This window comes from Polyergus mexicanus, unplaced genomic scaffold (genome assembly GCF_030449975.1).
Source record: "Polyergus mexicanus isolate NDT 795.1 unplaced genomic scaffold, iyPolMexi1.0 SCAF_1, whole genome shotgun sequence".
In the NCBI taxonomy this organism is placed as follows: Eukaryota; Metazoa; Arthropoda; class Insecta; order Hymenoptera; family Formicidae; genus Polyergus; species Polyergus mexicanus.
This window is the reverse complement of record NW_027223321.1, coordinates 10,800,665-10,825,268: the sequence shown is the minus strand read 5'-3', so window position 1 is coordinate 10,825,268 and position 24,604 is coordinate 10,800,665. Positions and strand designations below refer to the sequence as shown.

General features: G+C 32.3%; 9 protein-coding genes across 13 annotated transcripts in view; 4 read left to right on the top strand and 5 right to left on the bottom strand.

The window, feature by feature from the left end:
- The first annotated feature begins 844 nt into the window (after positions 1–844).
- Positions 845–5,571, top strand: Fbw5 (F-box and WD repeat domain containing 5). Its single transcript, XM_070298078.1, has 9 exons — positions 845–1,634; positions 2,295–2,452; positions 2,537–2,714; positions 2,876–3,068; positions 3,205–3,435; positions 3,523–3,698; positions 3,788–4,115; positions 4,193–4,405; positions 4,512–5,571. Exons 1-9 carry the CDS (start codon positions 1,346–1,348, stop codon positions 4,777–4,779), a joined length of 2,034 nt encoding a protein of 677 aa, XP_070154179.1. The 5' UTR covers positions 845–1,345; the 3' UTR covers positions 4,780–5,571.
- On the bottom strand, positions 1,053–9,029 carry LOC138934409 (E3 ubiquitin-protein ligase PPP1R11-like). 5 transcript variants are annotated; one of them, XM_070298138.1, is made up of 5 exons: positions 8,829–9,029; positions 6,508–6,616; positions 6,269–6,421; positions 6,064–6,183; positions 1,053–1,573 (listed from the first exon to the last, which is right to left on the bottom strand). In XM_070298138.1, the coding sequence occupies exons 1-4, from the start codon at positions 8,922–8,924 to the stop codon at positions 6,158–6,160; spliced, it is 384 nt and encodes a 127-aa protein (XP_070154239.1). In that variant the 5' UTR covers positions 8,925–9,029; the 3' UTR covers positions 1,053–1,573; positions 6,064–6,157. The 5 variants fall into 5 exon arrangements, with proteins under 5 accessions (XP_070154239.1, XP_070154214.1, XP_070154249.1 ...); XM_070298113.1 differs by lacking the exon at positions 1,053–1,573 and adding an exon at positions 3,521–5,987; XM_070298148.1 differs by lacking the exon at positions 1,053–1,573 and adding an exon at positions 3,522–5,987 and having other exon boundaries at positions 8,844–9,024.
- On the bottom strand, positions 6,972–8,811 carry LOC138934402 (succinate--hydroxymethylglutarate CoA-transferase). The gene is made up of 2 exons (XM_070298101.1): positions 7,457–8,811; positions 6,972–7,384 (listed from the first exon to the last, which is right to left on the bottom strand). Exons 1-2 carry the CDS (start codon positions 8,540–8,542, stop codon positions 7,154–7,156), a joined length of 1,317 nt encoding a protein of 438 aa, XP_070154202.1. The 5' UTR covers positions 8,543–8,811; the 3' UTR covers positions 6,972–7,153.
- Positions 9,030–9,431: 402 nt separating the features above from the next.
- On the bottom strand, positions 9,432–10,500 carry Rps29 (ribosomal protein S29). Its single transcript, XM_070305435.1, has 3 exons — positions 10,362–10,500; positions 9,720–9,819; positions 9,432–9,619 (listed from the first exon to the last, which is right to left on the bottom strand). The coding sequence occupies exons 1-3, from the start codon at positions 10,421–10,423 to the stop codon at positions 9,611–9,613; spliced, it is 171 nt and encodes a 56-aa protein (XP_070161536.1). The 5' UTR covers positions 10,424–10,500; the 3' UTR covers positions 9,432–9,610.
- A 792-nt stretch (positions 10,501–11,292) lies between these two features.
- Positions 11,293–13,588, top strand: Ttll15 (tubulin tyrosine ligase-like 15). The gene is made up of 4 exons (XM_070298035.1): positions 11,293–11,580; positions 11,728–12,902; positions 13,041–13,245; positions 13,328–13,588. The coding sequence occupies exons 1-4, from the start codon at positions 11,539–11,541 to the stop codon at positions 13,424–13,426; spliced, it is 1,521 nt and encodes a 506-aa protein (XP_070154136.1). The 5' UTR covers positions 11,293–11,538; the 3' UTR covers positions 13,427–13,588.
- Positions 13,573–14,677, bottom strand: LOC138934382 (tRNA-specific adenosine deaminase 2). Its single transcript, XM_070298064.1, has 2 exons — positions 14,594–14,677; positions 13,573–14,364 (listed from the first exon to the last, which is right to left on the bottom strand). The coding sequence occupies exon 2, from the start codon at positions 14,354–14,356 to the stop codon at positions 13,838–13,840; it is 519 nt and encodes a 172-aa protein (XP_070154165.1). The 5' UTR covers positions 14,357–14,364; positions 14,594–14,677; the 3' UTR covers positions 13,573–13,837.
- Positions 14,360–16,171, bottom strand: Smug (Single-strand-selective monofunctional uracil-DNA glycosylase). The gene is made up of 3 exons (XM_070298051.1): positions 15,003–16,171; positions 14,793–14,945; positions 14,360–14,701 (listed from the first exon to the last, which is right to left on the bottom strand). Exons 1-3 carry the CDS (start codon positions 15,711–15,713, stop codon positions 14,576–14,578), a joined length of 990 nt encoding a protein of 329 aa, XP_070154152.1. The 5' UTR covers positions 15,714–16,171; the 3' UTR covers positions 14,360–14,575.
- A 965-nt stretch (positions 16,172–17,136) lies between these two features.
- Positions 17,137–19,648, top strand: Usp39 (ubiquitin specific protease 39). The gene is made up of 9 exons (XM_070298089.1): positions 17,137–17,239; positions 17,540–17,818; positions 17,888–18,063; positions 18,132–18,357; positions 18,424–18,710; positions 18,815–18,943; positions 19,040–19,101; positions 19,191–19,413; positions 19,537–19,648. The coding sequence occupies exons 1-9, from the start codon at positions 17,170–17,172 to the stop codon at positions 19,597–19,599; spliced, it is 1,515 nt and encodes a 504-aa protein (XP_070154190.1). The 5' UTR covers positions 17,137–17,169; the 3' UTR covers positions 19,600–19,648.
- Positions 19,649–20,262: 614 nt separating this feature from the next.
- Positions 20,263–24,604, top strand: part of LOC138934366 (rap guanine nucleotide exchange factor-like) — a 34,145-nt gene continuing 29,803 nt past the window's right edge. The window contains exon 1 of the mRNA XM_070298023.1: positions 20,263–20,576. The gene's annotated coding sequence lies outside the window, so the exon portion shown is untranslated. The remainder of the gene's footprint in view (positions 20,577–24,604) is intronic.

Here is a 24,604-nt window from a genome sequence, read left to right as displayed (position 1 = left end):
AAGCAGTGGTATCAACGCAGAGTACTATTCAAAATTTCTTATAAATTTACACAATATTTAAGAATTATGTGTATATATAATCTGTAAATATAATATATACAATATTAAAATATTTATTTCTACATATATATTTCTATATATATTTTCTTTACATAATCATATATGAAATTTATAACTATATTCTTACCAAATTCTTCCTGTAAACGCTATGATCTATATGATTATATTGATATAAATATCCACTTCAAGGACAAGAAAATTATAGGTAGATAATACTTGAAACCGCCGAATAAAACTCTTGATAATAATTAGGCTCAAAAATTTTGAAGGTTAGAAAGACCATGCCAAAAGATAACATTGGTTCTGTTCTTTATAGCTGAACTAAACTGAACTGGCTACACTAGTGCAGAGTTCCTTTTCTCTCCATATTGGAAGGATTGGAAGAAGAAAGATAAATTCTGAACTAGTGTAGTTCAATTCAGCTCAGCTATAAAGAACAGACCCCATGATTAAAGCCCTGCGCACAATAGAGAAAATATTAGGAATAGCAATAAAATATTAAATATCAGGAGGAGCAATTTGGAATTATTTTACTTCAAACAAGGAAACGGAATGGATTAATTATGTCTAAATTTTATTTTTTTTATTTCATTATGCGTTAATCCATTTGGTTCTCTTGTTTGAAGTAAAATAATTCTAAATTGCTTCTCCTGATATTTAATATTTTATTCCTATTTCTAATATTTTCTCTATTGTATGCAGGGCCTAACTGTATGTATCAGCCATATTGTTACTGAATTACCAATCGCGTTGTTGATCCGAATGCTAGCAATAATATGGCATAACCAATTAGATTCGTCCTTTCCTTTACGTTTGGTGGCAGATGGCGGAGAATCATCATATGTGTAACATATCACATACGATACACATGTACATTGAATTATGAGTTGTATTTGATAGAGTTTGATGGATGGCAGAAATACATAAAGTTAAAAAATAAATAAGATTATTATTATTATTATTGAATCGATAAAAATTTAGTTTTGGGTCTTTCAATAATTACGATTTACAATAAACAAATACCTAGATATAATGCATCGGAAATGGAGGTATCAATGATACCTGCTGTACTTTCATCCATATTACAAACACGTGCCGCGTTTTCGGAATGCTATACATATTTACATATATATTATACCATGCGTGATATTACGTGCTACATGTAATGCACTTGATCGCGATAAAATTCTAACCTCGGTCGAGTTCGTGTATCTTCGGCATAGTGACTGCACAGTCGTTGACAGGTATCAGCTGTTTCAGTAAATAAACCCGCCGCATTTCGACAATGGACGGCGTCGAGGACATCGCGCGGGACTGTCAGACAGCTGACGAGGAAGTCAGCGAATCGGATAACAATAGCGAGTGCTTGTCACAGCGAAGCGAGAGCGACGTTAATTGGTATTATATGCCAGATTCGATTCTTTTGAGCATCTTCCAGTACCTGACGCCGAAGGAGCTGACGATCGCGGGTGAAGTATGCAGATCATGGCATAGAGTGTCGCATGACGAATTTCTGTGGAAATATTTATTTTATCGGACATACAAGATAGATCCGGATGTCGGCATCATGCCAGGTATGTCTTTCATACATCAGCCGCACTTTCGACGTCATCATAATTTTATATGCGATTGCAAATAATATACCTTTTATCACATATTACATGTATGAGACAGATAAAAATATAAATTTCTGTTGTGTGATTTGTATATTGTATTATTCAGTTTGAAAAAAGTTGTTTGAATCACAAGAAAAAAATCTTGATTTAACTAAATTAGATAATTATCCTATTTATTGCATATATAAGGATAATAGAAGTAAGGAAACAAACAACAAAAGATATAATAATAATACAATAATTACCTAGAAGTCTAGCAGATATTTTGATTGAACTTGAATGGTAATAAATTTATTAAGAATTATATATACTTGTTAAAATTTGTGAGAATTCTTACTGTTTTTCTATCTTTCTATTATAAAATGACTATTTTTGTATATTACATAAAAGATATCCTTAGCAATAATATATATATATATATATATATATATATATATAATGTTTGTATATCTTTTGAAGGATATTTCAAAAATATTTTACTGTATAGAAGAGAGAGAACAATCTTTTACACTGATTAATTTACACATACATACACAGATTTATATCAATATGTTACAGTTTATGCTCTTGACTAAGAAAATATTAGTAATTATTATTCTCTCTTTCTTTTTTTTTTAGGGAAAACTTCTTGGTTGGGAGAATTCAAACGTTTGGCATATCATACTCCACTGATAGAAACTGAAGTTCTCAAGGAGCATTCGCATCAAGTTTTACATGTGAGCTTCTCCCATAATGGCAAAATGTTTTCAACTTGTTCAAAAGATGGATATATTCTTGTAAGCTGTTTTGCTGACATTCACATTTATATTTTCTCTTTTTCACATAAATTATCAAGTGTCACAAACATGGTATTATTTCAGGTATGGCAAAGTCAATATCCTGTTACTATTAAATATTTACACGATATGAAAACATTTAGTTGGAAGTATACGCAATTTTCACAATTTAATTGTACAGATACTTTACTTCTAGTTTCTGGTGTACATTTTGGTACACCTCATAGTACTTCAGGAGAAATAGCAGTGTTTAAAGTAGCACGTAAGTAAACAAGAAATTAAATGCACTCTAAAGAAGATTATTACATAAATTGATAAATCCTAAAAAGATAGACAATAAGCTATTTTTTGAAATACTTTTTAATAAAAGTCTTCAATTCTCAATAAAATAATTGCTTATGTATGCTTTGTATTTATTTGTAGCTGGCTTTGACCTCCAATGTAGAGTAGTAAATAAGCCGTATGACATATTTGGTACGTGGTACAGTGAGCGTTACCTTTTAAGTGGAAATCTGCATTGGTTGGCACATTTGGTCAGTACTAGTGTAGTTTGGCTCAATAAGGCAAATCAGGAATCAGCTAGTGAACATGTGCCGATTATGACACAACTTTTTAGGTAAAGTCATAATTCAACATGTCTTTTCAATCTTTAGTTTAATATTAATCTTAATAGGGTTTATAATATTAATATTAACATAAACAGTTGTCTCCCCAAAATAAATTTTGTTTCATACATCTATAATAATTTTCAGATTTTATAATGGAAATGCTTCTTCAATTAGAGCAATTATGGTTGCAAATTGTCTAGCGCCTGCACCAGCTGAAACTATGGAACAACAAAGCCAACCATCCTCCTCAAATATAAAGGAGGAAAAAGGAAATCCGCCAAGTCACAAGGATTTGTTGTCACCTTCGAACGAACCTAGTAGCTCGCAACAGTATGAAGAACCAGAAGTGTTACACCATGCATCATCAAGATTACAGTATGAATTTTTTCCTCTTTATGATACATGATAACTTCTATTTGTTAAATAATTAACACTTACGTAATATATATATATATATGATAGATATAGTAAATTAGAAGGTGGATTTTCGAATTGGAGAAAACTTGGTGATGGTTTTGAATATGCTAGTCCTATACAATACAATCAGGAATATAGGCAGGTTGAGATGCAGAGGAAGGCGCACGAAAGTGACAGTGAAAGTGAGAATCCATTGTGGGAAGAGGAGAGTGAGTCAGGAGGTAGAAAAATTATGCACACATAACGCATAGTATTAGAAAATCAATCGTTATAATTATTGTATAAGATATGATACAAAATGGGTTTACAGAATCTTCGATAACCGAAGAATGTGATACTGATGAGTTAGCCAATAATCCCGAGAAGTTTCTTATATTTACAACTGGCTCAAAAACATATACTCCACATAAAGTTGGTTTTAAGAGAATCAAATTAGTCAGTTTTCCAAGAAGATTAGACCCAGGACCGTCTCTACGCGAAAGAATAGCTCAGCGGGAAAGGGAGCGAGAGAGACAGAATACCCCATCAGTGGAAGATTGGTTAAATTATGAATCTGTAGCTGATAAATTTGATAAAATAGATCATTTGATTGATCTTCACGGCCACATCATTGGAATGGGACTTTCTCCTGATCATAGGTCAGTTATATCAATATCGTCATCATGTAAGATGATATATTTGAGGGGTATATGATTATGTATACATTTTTGTACAGATATCTTTATGTAAATACAAGGCCATGGCCAAAGGGTTATGTTATTACTAATCCTTTACAACCACCGCCAATAGCACAAGAAATTGATATACATGTGATTGATTTGGTAACATTAAAACAAGTTGGTACAATGTTAAGAGCACACAAGGCATATACGCCTAATAACGAATGTTTCTTTATATTTTTGGATGTATGTAATGAATATGTAGCAAGGTAATGTAATTCGGTTACATTTACATAATTCATTAATCTAACTTAAAAAAAATTTTATATTTTCAAAATGTATACGATATTTATTATTAAATATCTTTGTTTACAGTGGTGCAGAAGACAAGCATGGTTACTTGTGGGATAGACATTATGGGATTTGTTTAGCAAAATTTCCTCATACCGATGTAGTTAATTCTGTAGCTTTTAATCCACGTGATCCTGAAATGTTAGTTACAACCAGTGATGATTATACAGTTAAAATATGGCGGAGTCGGGCTATGGTGAAGGCTTTAGGTTTAGATGAAAATACCTATCGTAAAGGAATGGAGGTGCGAAAAAGACGAAGGTTTCAAAGAAGTAGTAATAATATTGACTGACTAAAAACTATTAAATTTCCAATTTAAAACATTTATTTTTACAAGAATTTTAAAGACATATTCTGCACCTAAGTTGATACAAAATCGTCCAAAATATTACTATCGTATAAAAGCACAAATAATTAATCTATTTTTTGATTACCTAGGATTTATGCACACAAATACATGTGCAGACTTTCATTTCTTATAATGTAATACAATCTGGAATCTCACCAGATGAGTACTACTTGAAAGAGTTACTAAAAATGTTGTTAAAAGGATGGATATTGCAAAAAAATATATTGTCTATTGCTATAATGCAAAATTAGAAAATATCTAGTAAAAAAATTTAAAATTATATTATTTATATTTAAAGGTTATCATCAGACTATTTTTAAACTGTTAGCTTAAAGTTTATCTTTATAGCTCTTACATGTGGAATTCTAGGTCTTATAGAATTTATCTTCTGACAAAATTATAAAATTGGAATTCTCAATGCAGAGTGTGCAATGAATATTAAGTTTTTCATATGGTTATCATTCTGTTCACTCATGTACACAACCTGTAATACTAATTTTTTTTATTTATTCTATATTTCTTTTTCTGTTTTGAAATTTATAAATTTTACTTCTACTTAAACCTGTACTAAACAAAAAAAATAATGAATGGATATAAATGTGCACTATTTTGTTTTGTTTTTCTCATACATGTCATTTTTTGAGTTTGTATGTTGTACAATTACATTGTAAAATTATAAATATGATATAATAAATCTCCCATAAAAACAAATATGAAATTTTAGGATATTTTCAATCTCCCTGTGTAATAACAAGTCATTTTAAATTTGACTTAGCAATCATGAAATATGTAAATCAATGTTATTATAAATGTGGAATGTTAATAAAAGTCACAGATTAACAAGTAATATATATTTTCTCTCAGCGTAAAATCTAGAACTATTGGCTAGCAAAGAGTATATATATCTATTAAATAGCAAATAGTACATATGAAAAAAGTGACATTAATTCAGATGTAAACATATACAAGGAATGATAACTGTTATTTTTTAGAGAGCATTCAATGATTTACTATTCTCGTGACATATAATATAATCTATATTAGAATTAACAATTTGGACAACATTTTATAATCTTTCGTGCAATATTGTTAAAGTATTGTAATAAGAATGCTATATGATTAGTGCAGAATCATATTTAAAGTTTGCATACCTAAAAGGATAATATAATGTGACAAAAAATCATGTTTTTTGATCTCATTTTTCTACTTATTGTATGTATTACTTACCTACAATCCGCCATTTCTTCTGATACTGACTTGAGAAACAGCATAAAGGAATTTATTTTCCATTTAGCAAGATGGTCAATGGGTATGTAAATATTTATGTTGATCCTGTCGCAATCGGTTCTGTAAACAAACCATAATATGAAATAAAAATACATTAATTAAGTATGCGCTAACACTATTACTGAATTTATTGTTAAAAAATTACCAGGATGAGACATTCCATCTTGAGCAGCATTTCCAGTTTTAGGTATGACTTTCTTATGAGCATCCTTATGCCCATGACAATGTTCACATTCATCATCGCTATCTTCGGAACTACTTTCACCAAAAGTTTTTGGTTTCTCGTAAATACAACAACCTATAAATAAAAAAATTACATAATAAATTTTATTTTATTTTTTTCATTGAAACTTAGAAGATCTCACAGAAATAATAAATACCTACATTTTGACTTTTTCTTGTTTAGATGTTCATTATCAACAGTTCCTTGAGTCCATTGGACCTTTTTGTTTGATTTCGGTTTTCGTAAACGTAATCGTACAGTAGGCACATCCTATAAAAAAAATTATGAAAATATTAATATAATAAAACTAATCAAATTAATCACACTTTAAAGTACATATTGTGATTACAAAAGACATTGGTCACAATAAGCACAATTGAAAAATTTTTATTATGAAAATGAATAAAAGAACTCAAATAAAATTTATTATTTTTTTGTTTATTATGCAAAGTTTGGCACATACACAAATAATATTTTATAAGATATGTAATTTTATTTGTATTATTTACATATACGTACAATTCTTATTGTAAATTATATTTTTTAATCTAAAAAAATATATAGAATATAAAATCTATGTAACATTAAATACACAATATTATCAATAACATTTTGATAGGGAAATCCTTATCACTTTGAAACTACTTTCTAGAAATTATATTTTATTATAAAATTAAAATTTTTACGTATTATCTGAAAATGCTACATGTAATGATGTATAAAAATTAAAACATTATTATAAAATTGAAAATTTGTAACGGGTGTCACATGTGAAACTATATAAAAAAAATTAAACATGTTCATTAATTATTGCACAATTTTCTGTGCTATTAAATTTTCTATTTTATCATCCGAATATTTTAATATATTTCTTAAAACTTCTGATGTATGCTGCCCTAACATTGGTGGTGACGATCTCGCTATGTTAGTAGCATAGCCATATGTCACAGGTGGCCCAACGAGTTTTACTTTGCCTGTAACTGGATGCTCTAACTCTTGAACCAACTTTATATATTTTACATGAGGATCATCGAATACCTGAAAATTAATATTACATGCAAAGTTTAAAAAGGTGAAATTTACAAAATTATTTGATATTGATTCATTCACCTCTTTTATGGTGTTTACTGCTCCATAAGGAAATGCAGCACCTTCAAATATCGCAGACCATTCTTGATTTGTCTTCCTTTTAAATACATCTCTGAGAATTTGAAGCAATTCCATTCTATTCTTAACTCTAGCAATATTATTCTTAAATTTGTTATTATTAATGAGTTCTGGTAGTTGTAATCTTTTGGTTAACTCTAGAAATTGCAAGTCACTACCCGCTCCCACTGTCATATGTCCATCTTTTGTTGGGAAAGCTTCATAAGGAACTATGCTCTCATGTTCAGATCCCCATCTTGTCGCTTCCTTACCTCCATTTAAGAAATTTGAAGCAATATTAATCAAGCTCGCAATTTGAGTTGACAAAAGATCACATTGTATCCACTGGCCTTTGTTGATTTTTGATCTTTGCAGTAAAGCTGCCATGATCGCTCCATGAGCATATAAACCCATTGCTAAATCCGTCATTGCTACACCGACCTTGCATGGTGGTCCATCTTTGGGGCCGGTAATGTGCAAAAGTCCACCTAAAGAAGCAGCGATAACGTCGTAACCAGGTCTATTTGCGTAAGGTCCCTGGGATCCATAGCCAGTTAACGAGCAATATATAAGACGTGGCGCTATCTTGGCTATGTCTTCGTATCCTAAGCCTATACTGTTCAACTTTCCTGGTACGTAATTTTCCACTAAGACATCGCATGTCTGCGCCAGATCGTAAATAATATCTTTACCTCTCTTCAGATCGATACAAATGCTTTTCTTATTTCTATTCACGCTCATAAAGTAGGTCGATTCTTGCGTTCCTTCGAAGAATGGCGGGCCCCACCTGCGCGCCTCATCTCCGTCACCAGGTCGTTCGATCTTCAAGATTTCTGCGCCAAGATCTCCTAGGATCATCGTACAGTAGGGACCGGCTACGATCCGTGTCAGATCCAGAACTCGTATCCCATTTAACGGTGAACGATTGTCTTCGGTGATCGTTTGACAAAACTCACGCTCGCACTTCTTCAAACTGCATTCACTTATTAAAAATCTTTCACTCGCTGCGCGTTTTCGCAAGAAGATCGTGATTATATTACGCATCATCATTGAAACTTAAAGAACAAAGTTAGAAATAATTTGTATAACCTTATCGCCGTAAAAATATTATGTATATCGTAGTGGAAAGAATACAATGTTTTATGATTATTAAAAATCGTATCCCAACGATGCAGAGTCGTATGTTGGAGGGGATATTGAATTGTGATAAGCGATAAGAGTAATAATTATTTGCATTCTCTAACGTCACCGACGATTCTTTTCCACCCCGTTTATCGCGCGATCGAGTAATAAACGTAACGTACATACATAAATAAGGTTTAATGAACATGCATACCAGCATCCAGCATACCTGCGATTCGGAGACATCCGTCTCGGAGATTGTTTCCGTTTGCGTTTGCAAAGCTGCTTGTTCCGACATTGTTCTCTCCATGTGTCGAAAGTCGCAATTGAAACGCGTTTTTTTAACGAATACGCACAATATCACTGCAGCATCAAACGTAACCTATGCGAATTCCGCCATCGCCGCAGTGCTGCCAATATATTTTTTTCTTTTTTTCGACATAAGTGCAGTCGCGCGAATATAACTGCAAAATTTGTCTTTTTTTGCAATTTCGATTTTTAGCAAGATTTTAAGATTAACTTCTTTTTAAAGGGAATGTTTAAAAGGAATGTCCAAATTTATTAAATTTCGAATATTTGTATACAAACTTCAAATAAATTATTTATTGATAAACTATGTATTATATATATATATATATATATATATATATATATATGCTTTATATAAACCTGTAATTCTATTTATATGCAATACTACTGATTATACATATATTGTATTTTTCAATAACAGTAGACAGCTTTTTTTCAAATAATTTTCACATCCATAAAAAAAAATTATTTAAAAGGATATAAATAGAATATGTGACAAAATACAGGATTATAAGAACATAAAAGTGTTTATTTTAAAAACATTGGTAAGTGCTAATATTATCGTTACAATACCATTATATTCATGTTCAACTGTTGATATTATTCCAAAATATTAATGCTGATGTTGAAATCATAAGTGTAATTGGTTGAATTGCTTGAACTATGTTGCATTCGTGTTCTATCTATTTAATCCAGCTATAAAACAAAAAGAAGGTATTATTTAATTGCATTATTTTTTTCCTATTTTTAATGTATCGACAAGTATTTTATACTGTATTAATAATGTCATATTTACCTTCTTGAAACCAATGTCAGCGGCATATTCCCTGAAGCATTGCCGGCAGATATTTAGACCATATTTGCGAATAAGTCCATGTCTATTCGCACAGGCACGGCTGCAACAAAATCAATATTGTGTTTAGAAAAAGAGAGAGAGAGAGAGAGAGAGAGAGAGAGAGAGAGAGAGAGAGAGAGAGAGAGAGAGAGAGCAATATATATATATATATATATATAAAATATTAAATCTATTTGCTTAACTGCATTTTCCAAACTTTTAAAATTTTTAAAAACAATTCAAAATTTAAAGACAGAAAGAGAGAGGAAAAAATAATGTGTAGAAAACTCATGTAAAACAGAATATTTAATAAAATAACCTTAGTGTGTGACTTGTTGCATGATACTTTTGAGGTTAGCATACATATTTACAGATTTATTTTTACAAAAATAATATTAATAATTAATATCGATACATAAATATATTAAAATTATTTCGGATTTTAATTAGTCTATCAAATTTCTCACTTTAAATCAAATTTACGTGGTTAATATTACATAGCGACATTCTCGTGATGATCGCCATGCGTTCGCTCAACTGTTGTGTGCCACATAAATTAATCGCTAATGAAAGCGAATAAAAAGAAAAGAGTATTATACTGACCAGGATCTTGATCCTTGACCGTATTTTCGTGGATGCGAGTACCAAATATTCTGGAAACCCATGTCTACACGTGTTACTATTCTTCTCTTACACACTTACAACTACTCAGTACGAGTCGGCGGACGTAAAGAACAAGAGGTAGAATCGATGGCTAACTTTCACCACACGCGGCGCTTTTCCAAAACCTATAATCTGACAATACGTATTGATCACGTGACATATGCTCTTTTCTGCCGCTCGTGTTTAAATACGATACTTTATCGAGCGTATATATAAATTTTTTATACATTATTATTTATATCAATGAGATATATGAAATGCTATATAAGTATGTACCATTACTCGTTTAGCAAAAGAATGTTTATTTACACAAGATGAAATGATCATTTTCTTCAAACTCTTCAAAATTTTAAAGAAAATTTTAAAATAAAGTGTATAAAAATTTTTTACAAGAAGTATGAAATCAGGAAATACAGTAAATAAAACATATATAACTTTAAACTTTTGAAACATATCTTATATAATCATCTAATATAATAATAAATATATATGGACAAGAATAATCATCGACTAAGAAATTCTCGACAAATTCAGATTTGTCAAATCGGTTAAAAAATCAATTCTGTAATATTATATTATATATATTACGATATATTGGATTGCATTTTAATAATCAATAATAAACCAGAAGTGTACTCATCCAAAATCATAACTGTATAATTGAAATTATAATACATTATTAGAATGTTTTAATAAAATCAATAACAAAATAATATTATAGCATACTTATTGAAAATCAGCCGTATAATCAAAATTAAATACATTCAAGAATAGTTCGCTGATTATTCATATACATTCACATACACACATATTTTGTAATTATCTTTATGTATTATTTTATGATCAATATTATCATATTATAAATTTTTTATTGTATTTATTTCTGTCAGTAATTATGAATGTCATAATCTGCGATGTAGATTACAGTCATGCAAAGAGAAACCGGTTTTCTTCCCAACAACTGGGAGACGGTCCCATCCCACGTGGATAGGCCGTCGATGAAGCGGGGATAAGTTACAACGGTACTTTCACATGACGCTTTTCGTTGCTCAAAAGTAAACTCATTACAGACTGTTACTATTGAGTTAACTCTAGTCACGTTTAAATCAAAATTACTATGTCAGATGACAAGAGGCACGATAGAAAGGAGAGCGAAAAGGTATGAAACGCAAAAGGATATTTAGATTAAATCAAAATAAAAGAGAAGATAAAGTAAGATTAATTCTATTTCTCATTTTTTTATTATCTATTCATCTTTAATCGAATTTAATCAATTTAATCATAATGACCGATAATGCTGTTACAGAAAACTCTATGCATTATAAGAAGACAAATCATGAGTTTGAAGATGAAGACAGTTCTAAAGATTATTTTATCTTCTGTAGCGGGCCCATTGATTCTTTACAATATATCTTTTATTTATCAAATGTACTCAAAGAATTTATCTGAAAGATCAGTGACAATAAATGAGGATCAACCCAAATTTTGGATCTATGCCAAAAGCAACGATACCGGTTACTTGAAGCACGTATACGCTGTACTCCAACGACTCGGTTTTCAAGAAAGCAAAAACGAGTCTGACTGGGATCTATTGTGGGCCCACGATTATCCGTTTCGCGTGCTGTCCGCGAAATTAGGTAGACTGCGGGAGCATCAGCGAATCAACCATTTCCCCGGTTGCGGCTACATCACGAACAAGGTGGATTTGTCGACGTCGCGCGGCGGGCGATATATACCAGCGGCGTTCAAAATACCTGAGGACCAACAAGCCTTCCTCGATTATGCCAAATCAAATCCCGCGAAGCTGTTCGTACAGAAATCGAACGATCATCGGGGCATCCGCATTCGCGGCAACAATAATGCGAACTTCACCGATGGCACATTCGTTCAAGAATTCATCGAGCGACCGTTCCTCGTGGATGGCTACAAGTTCGACATTGGCGTGTACGTTGTCATCACGTCCGTAGATCCGCTGCGATTATACGTCTACAAAGGCGATGTGCTGTTCCGCTTCTGTCCGGTGAAATATTATCCTTTCGATCCAGAAGTCCTAGACAAGTACGTGGTTGGCGACGATTATCTACCGATTTGGAATGTGCCATCCTTGAAGAGATACTATACTGAGTTCGGGTTCTCGATGAAAGATTCGTTCGACGCGTACGTCAGAGAGCGCGGAAAGAATCCGATCGAGATGTGGGAGCGAGTGTATGACGCTACCCGGGAAGTCGTGTTGATGAAGGAGATGCAAATAAAAGAAGTTTCTAGGCGCCTCGGCAATGGCAGGAATTTCTTCGAGCTCGTGAGATTCGATCTGGCTCTCGACGAGGACCTGAACGTCTACATGATGGAAGCGAACATGTCGCCGAATCTGTCTTCTGCGCATTATCCACCGAATCAATTGCTCTACGAGCAAGTCATATTCAATACGTTTGCGCTGGTCGGTATTGGCAAGAGGATCAGAAAAGGATCCTTGAAGACTAGGCAAGTATTGCACATCGAGATTTACATGCATTTAAATGCAAAAGAATTTTGTATCTTGAAATTGGGTGCCTAAAAATATAGAGTAGAATTATTATTTGCACATAAATATTTAAATTATTAGCATTATTAATGTTGTAGAAATAAAGCAGAAGAAGAAATGGAGGTAGCAAACAAAAACATCGTAGTGCTACCAGAGCTCTGCAAGGACTGCAAGGACTGTTTTCGCATAGAGTGCCAATTGTGTAAGCCCTGTTATACACTAGAAACAAAACTTATTTTGTCGCAGAGTTATCTTGAACATCAGAATCAGATGGATTTTCAACGAATCTTCCCGCCTCCGATTGTAAGTCGCGGCAGAATGTTACATTTCATCATGTAATTTTACTTCTGACCAAGAATATATCTGTTATATAATCTGTTTGCAGATAAAGGATATGGTGCTACAAAACTATACACTGAGAAACCAATTACTCATCAGATGGTACCAAGGAAAATGCGAATTGGATAAAACATGGTGCAGTTGACATCATATGATAAACTTAGAAGCCTATCTTGTAAGTATTACATGTAATATTGAATATTTATTTCAGTTATATAAAACTATATATATAGTATTCAATAAGTAGGAACACTTTAAATAAAAAGTTGTTTAACAAGTACATAAAAACGCACGAAGAAATGTTGAATTTACTACTATTATTTCTATTATACTGTATACATATTATATATTAAATACATATATATGTAGAATATAAAAGATCATAAAAAAATTCCAAATTATCCTATACTATAGCGCAGTGTGTATTATATAATTATTAAAAAAAAGAAATGGAAATAAATATATTTTATATTCATATAATATACTAAATCATATATACTATATAAAAAAATGTTTCACATATATCTATAAATAAAAGATACTAAATGCAAACAGATTATTTGTTCTCTGTTAACAAAGTTTCTTTCTTTCTTTTGACTTTTGACTCAGGCGCGTTTGGATTCACGCCTTTGTAAAAGTCTTTAAGCAATCTCATAGCTTCTTTTCTCTTAACGTTTCCTTGTATTATTACCTTTGGATCGTAAAATTTTGGTACCTCGAGAACACTGACGCAACCGCCAAATCGATCATTCGCACAACCGTATATAATACTGCGTACTTGTAGTTGAAGTAATGCCGATATACACATTATACATGGTTCTACTGTGACAATTACATCTAGGTTACAAAATACCGTTTCGTATTCCACGCGTTTCTCTTTACAAAACTTTAAGACTTGGTCGACGCAATTTATCTCTGCATGGCGAGTTGCATTACAAGTTTCATTCACTGTATTATTGCCAGTTGCAATTATTTCATTGTTATATATAAACAAACAACCAACTGGGACTTCACCAGCTTTTAAAGATTCCTCAGCTTTTTGTAATGCAACGTCCATCCATGCCAAAGTATCCATAACAAACGCTATTAAATATTGTATTATATGTCGATAATATGATGTAAAGATATTTTTAAAACTATGTTGTGTGCTACAGTTTTATAAAATTATTAATTTTTGAAAGTATTTAATCTTTTGCAAAAAATGTAAATGTTGTCTTAAATAAAAATAATTTATCAAGTTGAATTTTATATCTTTTATATAAAAATAATGATTGTATCCTGTATAAGAAAGAATTTAAACAGTAGTACTTGCTTTCTCAAAAAATTTGAGCAATCCCAATTCATCTAACCGTTGCATAGCTGTTTCATTCCAATTTTGATTACCTACAGCTCTTGGACTCGGATGTCGCAGGACCATTACCTGAAAAAATCACATATAAATTAGTAAATCTTGATATATTATAATTAAAAAGATATTATTATACAATATATTGCATAAATATATACATTACCTGTACATGAGAAAGACCTCCAGTCTGAACTGCAATCTGTGCTCTTTTTTCGGCATAATTTCCAATACCAACGATAATTTCCACTTTCAAAAGTCGTATTATATCTATCAAGGATTTGTCGCATGCCTCATGTAAAATTTTTTGTCCTTCTCCCTGAAAAGAACAGATAGTTCAGCATAAAGAAAAGAAATGTAGTGGGATAAATATTGCCTTTAATTCTGCTGGTGTGATGTTTCGAGCTTTGGCATCCATAAATGCGAATGGGCAATAATTGTGCATGTAAGCATATCGAAAAAAGTTTTCCGGATTACCGCACAAATCTCGAAAGAGGCCCCACAATCTTAATCCACTAATCTCACTACGTGTACATTGGAATCCTGTGACTTTTCGATCAGGATGTTCTTTTAACGGATTTCCAACAGGACCAAAAATTTGAAGCCAATTGCGCACCATGCTTATTTCTCCAAATGGCACACCAGTTTGTGACATGCCCCATGGTCCAGGATTCATGCCGACAAATAAAATTTTTTTTTCGCCAGTGCAGTACTTATGTACATACATGGCATGTGTTTCAAATGCATACTCAAGCGGATTGTAAATGTATTGTATTACTGATGGAAAAGTAATATCTTTTAATTCAATACAGAGTTCTTGTTCAATTGATAATAATTTATCAGAAATTGATCCAAGCGCTACAGGTGTGTGTTCAATAGTATCTTTATTTTTTTCTATATTAGAAGTAGAAGTAAGCATTGTAGATGAATGTTCAATTGCATCTCCAATTTTCTCTGTACTTTGTTTTATACCCAAAGTTGTTTGTATTTGAGTCATGTAATCTAAGGTATCTGAACTTGATTGTTTAAGTTTTTTTGGAGCTAATAAATTATCGCTTTCCACTCTGGTTCTCTTTGCACGAGGCATAGTTACTTTCAGAAAGTCTAATATCTAAGGAACTTAAAATTTTATTTATAAATTAGTTATATTCTGAAATGACTAAGTTATTTCTTTAAAGAGAAACAACAGGATATATAGATTTAACAAAAGTTTTATATTATCAAACATATATGTACAGTTTATAAGCGAGATATATCCTTTTTTGAACTAATTTTAAGATATAAAACACAACACCAAGCAGAATGTTTCTTCATATGCAGATGCGTTAATAAAAGATCATGTTCAATCTTTGAAACAAAACGATTATAACCACTTTTTTTGCAATATTAATTTTGCATTATTAGTATCGCAATTCGGATTAATTAAATTGATAAAACGTCACCATAATTATTGCAAATACAAAAGCTTTGTTCGTGTGTGTGATTCTAATATCACCTAGACCGACGAAACGCATCCGAATATTTCCAAAAATATTTCGTTACACAATATACAAAGAAAAGCGCATACTTACTCTGTTTATCCCGCCAATTATAGGTACACTACATATATAAATATATGCACGTTGCTTCTACACTTTATTTCTCTCTCCCTTCTTCTCCTTCAAAATCTGAGTATATAGGTCTGTTCTTACAGCTGAACTGGCTGCACCAGTTCAGAGCCTATCCTTCTCCTTCCAATGGGGAGAGAAAAAGATAAACTCTAAACCAGTGCAGCCCGTTCAGCTGCAAAGAACAGATCCCACATCTATGATATATCTATTTCAGTTTAAAAATATAGAAAATATAAAAAAAAATACATTTAAAATGAAACGATGAATCACGTGCATATATCTAACGTAATCTAATCAACCTAACTTTACTTTTATGTTTCAGAGTGCATTCCATTTGGCATTATGAATGTAAGGCGTTTAATTGACCAATCAGGACAAGAACTTTCTTCCTTTTTATCATGATTGGCCAATTCATTTTCGGATATTCGACTTTATAAAGGATTATTCAAAATAAAGTTGTACAAAAATTTGCACAAAAATCGATCAATCATGTGACAAATAAAAGAGATGTCATTTTATTACATTCTTTAAATTATAAATGTGATTGTCTGATTTTTCTGTAAAAATATTTTATATGATCATGCAAGTTCGCAAGATTTTTTTCGTTCTGATTGGTCAATTAGACGCTACTTTACTTTACCCTATAAGTTTGCGTTCGAAAACATCACCTGTGTTGTACATACGAGCGTCGTTCTATCTTTGTTATTGGGTGCGTTCAGACACAATCATCGAGTAGCAATTGAACATGATTGGTTCTTACTTTTAGAACCAACCAATCAACGTCGAGTATTGACAAGACGATGCTCAACAAGTATGTTTCCTGATCGCGCCATTTATTACAAATTGAACAAAGATAGAACGACGCTCGTGTGTACTGTGTACACGGGTGATGTTTCCGAACACAGCCAATCATGTGTATGTCATATTCAAAAAATGGCGTCTGGTACAAAAAGAAAACAGAAATTGGTTGATATCGGAAGCGATTCGGATAATGAAACGGAAAGTAAGTGCATGTCTATACGTATAATATTATTGACGATTTAAATTAGTTTTAGATGTACATGATTTATTTTAATAAAATATTAAAAAAAACAGTTTGAGGTTAGGTAACATTTGATGCGTTATAATTTTCTTCGCCTTTGAAAGTTTTTTTATAAGTATAATACATTTAATATTTATTTATATAAGTATCGATATTACATGAAACAATCAATAGTATTTTATATTTAAAATTGTGTTGCATTTTCTGTGTTTAAATTATAATCTAAAATATTATCTAACATTATATTTTCTTCCGTTACAGAGAATGCAAAACATGCAAAAATAAAATCAGAAACACCACGATTGTGTCCATACTTGGACACCATTAATCGACAATTTTTAGATTTTGATTTTGAAAAATTATGTTCTGTATCATTGTCAAGGATCAATGTATATGCCTGTCTAGTTTGTGGCAAATATTTCCAAGGGAGGGGGACTAACACTCATGCTTATACACATAGTGTAGCAGAGAGTCATCACGTATTTCTCAATCTGCATACTTTAAAATTTTATTGTTTACCAGATAATTACGAAATTGTAGGTAAGTAAAAACATATTATTTTTGCATATTCTTTCCTTTCAGCAAGTAAAACTTTAATACATTTTATAGATTCATCATTGGATGACATTAAATACGTATTATACCCAACTTTTGACAAAGCACAAATTGCCCAATTAGATAAGTGTGACAGACAGAGTAGAGCAATTGATGGCTCTATGTATTCACCAGGCATAGTGGGATTGAATAATATAAAAGCAAATGATTACTGCAATGTTATTTTACAAGTAATTTATTTTATAAATATACATGTATATAATTAAAAAAAATATATATATATATTGCAATCTTGCAGGCACTTTCACATGTTACACCTTTGAGAGATTTTTTCTTAAGAGAATCTAATTATTCCCATGTAAGAAGACCACCTGGTGATTCATCTTATCTCTTGGTACAAAGATTTGGAGAGCTTATGCGCAAATTATGGAATCCACGTAATTTTAAAGCACATGTGAGCCCTCATGAGATGCTGCAGGCTGTGGTTTTATGGAGTAAAAAAAGATTTCAATTCACAGAACAAGGTACATACTAAATTTCTTCATCGTACATTTTATTAAAGACATTCTTACTAATAAGATGCTATTTAGGTGATCCGGTGGACTTTTTATCATGGTTCTTAAATGCTCTTCATTTGGCACTAAATGGTACTAAAAAGCGTGATTCAAGTATCATTTATAAAACATTCTTAGGACATATGCGGATATATACGCGGAAAATACCGCCATTAGAACTAGAAGAGAGCCAAAGAAGTGAACTACTGCATACAGTAGAGTATGGTGAAACTGTGACGGAAAGTCCATTCTTATATCTTACTTGCGATCTCCCGCCGCCTCCATTATTCAAAGATCAATTCACAGAGAACATTATTCCACAAGTTAGTATTATGTGTATTATGTGTCCCCAAATATTGATTATGATATCTAAGATTTTGATATACAGCTACAGATAATCAATAATTTCACATTTTTATTTATATAGGTAAATTTATACACACTGTTAAACAAATTTAATGCCATCACTGAAAAAGAATATAAGACCTATAAGGAAAATTTCATGAAAAGATTCGAGATTACTGAACTGCCACCTTATCTTATACTTTATATAAAAGTAAGTCTTATTAGTAAGTCCCATATTATATACCATATTATATATATTATTAAAATGAATATCTTGCATTATTTAATAATTTTTAATTGGTTTTAGAGATTTACGAAAAATACATTTTTTGTCGAAAAAAATCCAACAATTGTGAATTTTCCCGTTAAGTAAGTATATACATTCATTTTATGACATATACTATTATATATCAAATAATTAATAATATTTTAATTGTAATTTTTGATTATGTTTATAGAAATGTTGATTTTGGAGATATTTTAACATCGGAAATAAAGGCGAAGCATCCATATACAACATATGATTTAGTAGCCAATATAGTACACGATGGTGAGCCTGGTCAAGGAACATACCGAGTTCATATTTTGCATAGAGCCACTGGTCAGTGGTACGAGATGCAAGATTTACACGTCACACAAATTTTGCCCCAGATGATTACTCTCACCGAAGCATATATACAGGTAAAGAACATCTTGGAAAAGAACATCTATTTTCTTTCAATATTAAGTTTAGTTATATAACCTTAAGTTTAAGTTTGAGTTATATAATATTAAGTTAAATTATATATCACTTTCTTTTTATAGATTTATGAATTGAGGAAAGACGCGCACATGGAAAATGGTGACAATAAAACTAAGCAAACATGATGTTTTAAATAAAAATCTTGAAATATAAAATTTACATTTTGTATATATAGACATCGTCGTCTTAATTTCTTGACATTTTTATACATAAGGTCTTAGGATATTTCTAATAAGATATTATATATTTTTTTATATATTTTTTATTATATATTTCTCTTTTTAACATAGGTTGACATTACATAGATACAAATTTTTCTCTTATTCAAATTATCAATAAAGTCCTTTTTATAATTTCCAGTTTGTTAATAAAATTAAATTATAACGTGCATATTGAATCATTCTCGATATTAAGAAAAAAAATTTGGTAAATATGCATATTAGATTCACCCCTAATGACTTTGATCTTGACAATATATGTCAAGATCGTAACATATTGATGATCGCATCGCGAGCATTATCTGTTTCTGTTTAACTTTCGGCGAGAACAACAAAGACGAACTAATCCTATGAACGTTGCGCCACCAAGTGTAGCCAAAAGTAGTAAATAGTAAATATAGTAAATAATAATGGTTAGTATGGTAGGAGAGCGAAGTGTGCGGAAGAGAGGCGGAATGGTGGGGAAGCGACGTGGTGGGAAGGCGATATGGAGGGGCGGTGAATTGGTGGGGAGGCGGCGAGAAGCGAGAAGTTGCAGAGATCCATGCGAGAGTGTCGGGACATGCCGAGTCGGTTGAAGTTCGTGGTGGGGCGAAGTCGCGATCGGATCTTTGAATACGATCACGAGTGAAAATATATTTATCGCGCGCGTATCGCCTTCCCCGCGCTTTCCATTTCGCGAATTCGTATCTTCTTCTCCGCGATCTTCGCTCGAATTTCTAATTTCGAAAAATCGCTGTAAATACAGTTCGCTGGCGCCGTGTGTGCAACGCGATGTCGCGCGAGTGAGTGTTCGCGAGTGTTCATCGCCTCTTCTCCTATTCGGCACTTGGATTATCGCCGATACGACGACAATGACGACGCGGAATGTTCAAATATAAACAGTGAGTACATCTATTCTCGCGATAAAACGCGAAAGGCAACGTTTTGAACAGGCGTTTCTTCGCGCTACCCTTCGCGATGGCGCCCGCGTTTTCTATCACGAATACGCAGAAGCGAGCGACGTTTGAAAACTCGCCGCCCGCGGTGGCAACGGTCGCGTCCTTCACGTTCGACCTCCCGTTCACAGCGTCGTCTACGAACGATTTCTGTCTCTCTTTCTCTCTCTTTTCTTAAGAATCTTTCCCGGCTGACGTTGCGTTATTCTCGCTGCTCGCTCTCCGATTCTAATTTTCATCCCGGTCGCCCGGTTTATTCTAGCCCGGCTGCAATTCACGTCGGCGTCGCGCCGATATATCGCGCGTATGAGTTTATTCATCTACCTACCTACCTATCTACCCGCTTATCCCACCACGTCGAATACCTGTTTCGTGCGGTGCTCGAAAAAAACTCTTCGATCGTATGGTCATCGTCGCGAAGGAGCAAGGTGGAACGGTCGTGGGGCGCGCGATTGCCAAGGAGATAGGGCGGGAAGAGGAAGGAGAGATGGTGCGTTCGCTCCCGCGGAAGAGGATTCCGCGAATTTTGGATTCCTATAGCGTCCCGCGATTGTCGCGTCTCGCGTAAACTCGTTTCTGCGCGGTTTCGTCTCGTGTCAAACATTTCGGAGTCGCGTGCGATTTTGTAGTACTGATCGTTTATACGACGTCTACAATAGAGATTTTAAGCCCTAAGCTTAAAGAAATTGACCAATCACGGTATCGAGTATTCTTCTCATACTTGATTGTGATTGGTCAATTTCTTAAGGCTTAGAGCTTAAAATCTCTATTGTAGACGCCGCATTAAAGATCATGCTTGAAGATCTAACGGAAATGTTGTCTCGATATTTAAAATTAAAATATTATACTTTGAAGTTGAAATTTTTATTTCTTGTGCGAAATCATTGTGGACTGTCGTGTCAATTCTCACCTTCGTCGTGTCACACGTAACGCGAAATTAATGTTTACAGTATGCGAGAGAAAAATTCTTCAAAATACACTTGTAATATTTTTATCACAATTTTTGATAACCGCTATAATATGAAATTAAATTGCAGTGGTATCAGACATGAATAATGTAATTAAATAATGAACAATCGGAAGAATTTTGATTTTAATTTTAATCCTATTGATAATAGGATATGCGAATCATAAAATTTTATTTCGCATTAATGATGGGATATATTAAAAAAATTGATTCTGTTAAAACGTGTGTCGTTCATTTAATGAATTAATAATTATAACTGATATTGATTTAAACTAGAAACGGAGATCTTGTGAATAAATTGAAAGATACGAAATCTCTATCAAGAATCGGATGGGTATCTGGCGTATACAAACACGAATAATTCTTTAAATGTTCTGAAGGTTAATTTTGACGTGAATGCGCGATATATTATCTCTAATTATGTAACGTACGACATAAAAGTTCGTCTCGTGTAGCATTCACAGAATTAACGGAGACACTTTAACAACGGTATCATTAATCACGATCAATATGATGGAAATCCTGATTAATTAAATGATAAATACGGTTTGAATCGTTGAAGTCGATAAAAGTGATTTTTTGTTTGTTCGAGAAAATCTTTCTCGGTTAAACGAAAAATCATTTATCGGGACGTTTCTCGAACATCTGTATACAATCTTTAATTATTAATTAATTAATTATAAAGATATAGCGATGTTTTATCACGAGGGATGCTCGCTGATATTTATTAGATAAGAATATCTCTTACTTATATAAGATTTTAGCGGAGGAAGATACTCAAGGAGAAAAATTTAGATTTTTCTATAAATGTAAATATAAAAAGAAATAAGAGAAATAATAGAAATTATTTATGTCGGAAAAATAAAATTGATATTTTTTATCGGTTGATTTTTTTTTTTTTTTTTTTTTTGTTATTGACATACAATGATCGTTATTTAATTTAATTATCGACGTAAAATTCGTAAACTGTCAAATCGAATGATATATAATACGGTAAAGCACGAATCTAAATAAGGTAATAGAAAACACAAGATGGCGCGAAACTTAATCGAGTAGACTGCAACTATCTATAATTCTATGCAACAGACTGGCAACAGCCAGTCATGTAACGTCCATATGCGACTATCTGTATAATTGAATATGATGATGACGATATTATACCTTGCGAGGTCGCAAGATATCTTCGTATATTGAGTTATACAAGTGTCATGATTCTGTAGAAATCATTACGTTATGTGCATGCGAATATATCTTGATCGGTGTTTTACATTCGTATATCTATTCGCTTATTTTTCGAGAACGATTTTCGAGCGACAGACAGAATTGATATAGGGATGCTCGATTATCGTATCCTCAGGAATTCTCACTACTAAGAGATCGTGGATAAAATTCCCAAGAGAATACTCAATTTAAGCGAACAGACTGCTCCATTTAATCTTATGGCGCATTAACAACGAATGCAGTATTTTTACTACGTCAATTTTATCTCTCTCTTATATCATATAATAAATTATAGAGCAAAAAAATAATATAAATAAATTCGTACTATTATAATGTACAATAAACATGATAATGTAAGACGTTACAATGGAAATATTAAACGAGACAAATTTTCCACTCGTGTGTTGTTTGGTGTACGAGATAATAAGAGATAATTCAATACTTTTTAATGCTTTTTGTGAAAAATTCCAATAATATTTATTCTCTTTTATTCATATGTATGTATTATTTAGATACCTAATGAAACGGGAATAAAACGGAGAGAGAAATTTTAACGTGAATTTCATCTAATGTGTGGGCGCTTTAAATTTTTCGACGTGACCTAGAACCATCTATGGATTGGAGGGAACAAACAAGGGTATAAATTGTCTTCCTTAAATCTTCGAATCTAGGACAATCGTTTATGGAACAGAAATTTTCGTGATTGGAGTTGCGATCTCAATATTCATTATTATTATTTGTTCGATGAAAAACAATTTTTTTTTCTTTTTTTCCGGAGATCGATAATGTAAAACGTATAAACGATTATTTATCAAAGAATGACGAAATCTAGATAATTTTGATAATTCGCTATTTATTTACATATTTCTTTGATTTGGTTGCTTTTATCTACTTTTATTAAGTTAATTATTCAGGAATTTTATATTTAATTAGTATTTTTATAATATACAAAAAAATTCCGTATGTTATTTAATTAATTTTCTCTTAAACGCTATGCGAGAGTTTCGTGTTAAAGGAGAGCACCTTATACAGCGATTAGTAGTTGAAAAGGTGACATCGTCGCCTCGACTCACGTGAATCGGATACACACGAATGCATACGAGATACTATTCTCATTTACGTAATGCACTGTACGGGATGGAAACAATGTTGCCGTGCTTCACCAGCAGATATCGAAAAAGAAAGAGGGAAGTTTCGAGTCTGTTGTTATCGAGTCCGTATTTATTATTTCGAAGAAACGTTCAACTCGGTTGCAACGCTTAGGAGCGCAGATTGTTGCAACGATAATGTACAGAGTGTACAAGCTGTCCTTGGAGATTATTCGGCGCGTCCTCACGTTTGATAAATATTGAAACGCTCTCGCCGAGCGAAATTTCGCACAATGCACGCGATTCCGGAGAGACGAGTAATCCCGCAGTTGTGATACATGCTGTAACTGTGATTTCATATTGATGTATGCATGGCATTTTGCCATTTGTTTGAGCTTTCACATGCCTCGGGAAGATGAAATGCGCTTTAGCAGCTGATATACTTGTTGTATTCCTTTTATGAATGTTTGGGGAAATCGTCTCGTTTCTGCTTCAGAAAATCCCAGAGTTATTGCTTTTCTTGGCAGAGAAACAAGTCGAACAGTACGTCATTCTAGAGCAAACAAGCAATATATAAAGTATTTCGATATTTTTAATTTCGATCTAACAATTCCTGAATTTCTTTCTAAAATAAAAACATCATATTTATGTTTTGGAAAAAGTAAATGTTAGATATGCAATTTAATAAACTTGAAATG

What these genes read in the sequence shown, in the direction of transcription:
- Fbw5 (XM_070298078.1), top strand. Translation starts at nt 1,346, where the DNA reads ATGGACGGCGTCGAGGACATCGCGCGGGACTGTCAGACAGCTGACGAG. An exon ending in CAAAAGATGGATATATTCTT is followed by an intron (nt 2,453 to 2,536) that starts GTAAGCTGTTTT and finishes GTATTATTTCAG; the next exon opens with GTATGGCAAAGTCAATATCC. An exon ending in GGACTTTCTCCTGATCATAG is followed by an intron (nt 4,116 to 4,192) that starts GTCAGTTATATC and finishes ATTTTTGTACAG; the next exon opens with ATATCTTTATGTAAATACAA.
- LOC138934402 (XM_070298101.1), bottom strand. Translation starts at nt 8,542, where the DNA reads ATGATGATGCGTAATATAATCACGATCTTCTTGCGAAAACGCGCAGCG. An exon ending in CAGTAAACACCATAAAAGAG is followed by an intron (nt 7,385 to 7,456) that starts GTGAATGAATCA and finishes ATTAATTTTCAG; the next exon opens with GTATTCGATGATCCTCATGT.
- LOC138934409 (XM_070298138.1), bottom strand. Translation starts at nt 8,924, where the DNA reads ATGGAGAGAACAATGTCGGAACAAGCAGCTTTGCAAACGCAAACGGAA. An exon ending in CGCAGGTATGCTGGATGCTG is followed by an intron (nt 6,617 to 8,828) that starts GTATGCATGTTC and finishes TTTTTTTTATAG; the next exon opens with GATGTGCCTACTGTACGATT. An exon ending in AGATGGAATGTCTCATCCTG is followed by an intron (nt 6,184 to 6,268) that starts GTAATTTTTTAA and finishes GTTTGTTTACAG; the next exon opens with AACCGATTGCGACAGGATCA.
- Rps29 (XM_070305435.1), bottom strand. Translation starts at nt 10,423, where the DNA reads ATGGGTTTCCAGAATATTTGGTACTCGCATCCACGAAAATACGGTCAA. An exon ending in GGTCAAGGATCAAGATCCTG is followed by an intron (nt 9,820 to 10,361) that starts GTCAGTATAATA and finishes ATTTTGTTGCAG; the next exon opens with CCGTGCCTGTGCGAATAGAC.
- Ttll15 (XM_070298035.1), top strand. Translation starts at nt 11,539, where the DNA reads ATGTCAGATGACAAGAGGCACGATAGAAAGGAGAGCGAAAAG. An exon ending in AAAGGATCCTTGAAGACTAG is followed by an intron (nt 12,903 to 13,040) that starts GCAAGTATTGCA and finishes TTAATGTTGTAG; the next exon opens with AAATAAAGCAGAAGAAGAAA. An exon ending in GAATCTTCCCGCCTCCGATT is followed by an intron (nt 13,246 to 13,327) that starts GTAAGTCGCGGC and finishes ATCTGTTTGCAG; the next exon opens with ATAAAGGATATGGTGCTACA.
- LOC138934382 (XM_070298064.1), bottom strand. Translation starts at nt 14,356, where the DNA reads ATGGATACTTTGGCATGGATGGACGTTGCATTACAAAAAGCTGAGGAA.
- Smug (XM_070298051.1), bottom strand. Translation starts at nt 15,713, where the DNA reads ATGCCTCGTGCAAAGAGAACCAGAGTGGAAAGCGATAATTTATTAGCT. An exon ending in TCACACCAGCAGAATTAAAG is followed by an intron (nt 14,946 to 15,002) that starts GCAATATTTATC and finishes TGTTCTTTTCAG; the next exon opens with GGAGAAGGACAAAAAATTTT. An exon ending in GAGGTCTTTCTCATGTACAG is followed by an intron (nt 14,702 to 14,792) that starts GTAATGTATATA and finishes TGATTTTTTCAG; the next exon opens with GTAATGGTCCTGCGACATCC.
- Usp39 (XM_070298089.1), top strand. Translation starts at nt 17,170, where the DNA reads ATGGCGTCTGGTACAAAAAGAAAACAGAAATTGGTTGATATCGGAAGC. An exon ending in AGATAATTACGAAATTGTAG is followed by an intron (nt 17,819 to 17,887) that starts GTAAGTAAAAAC and finishes TACATTTTATAG; the next exon opens with ATTCATCATTGGATGACATT. An exon ending in ATCTTATACTTTATATAAAA is followed by an intron (nt 18,944 to 19,039) that starts GTAAGTCTTATT and finishes AATTGGTTTTAG; the next exon opens with AGATTTACGAAAAATACATT.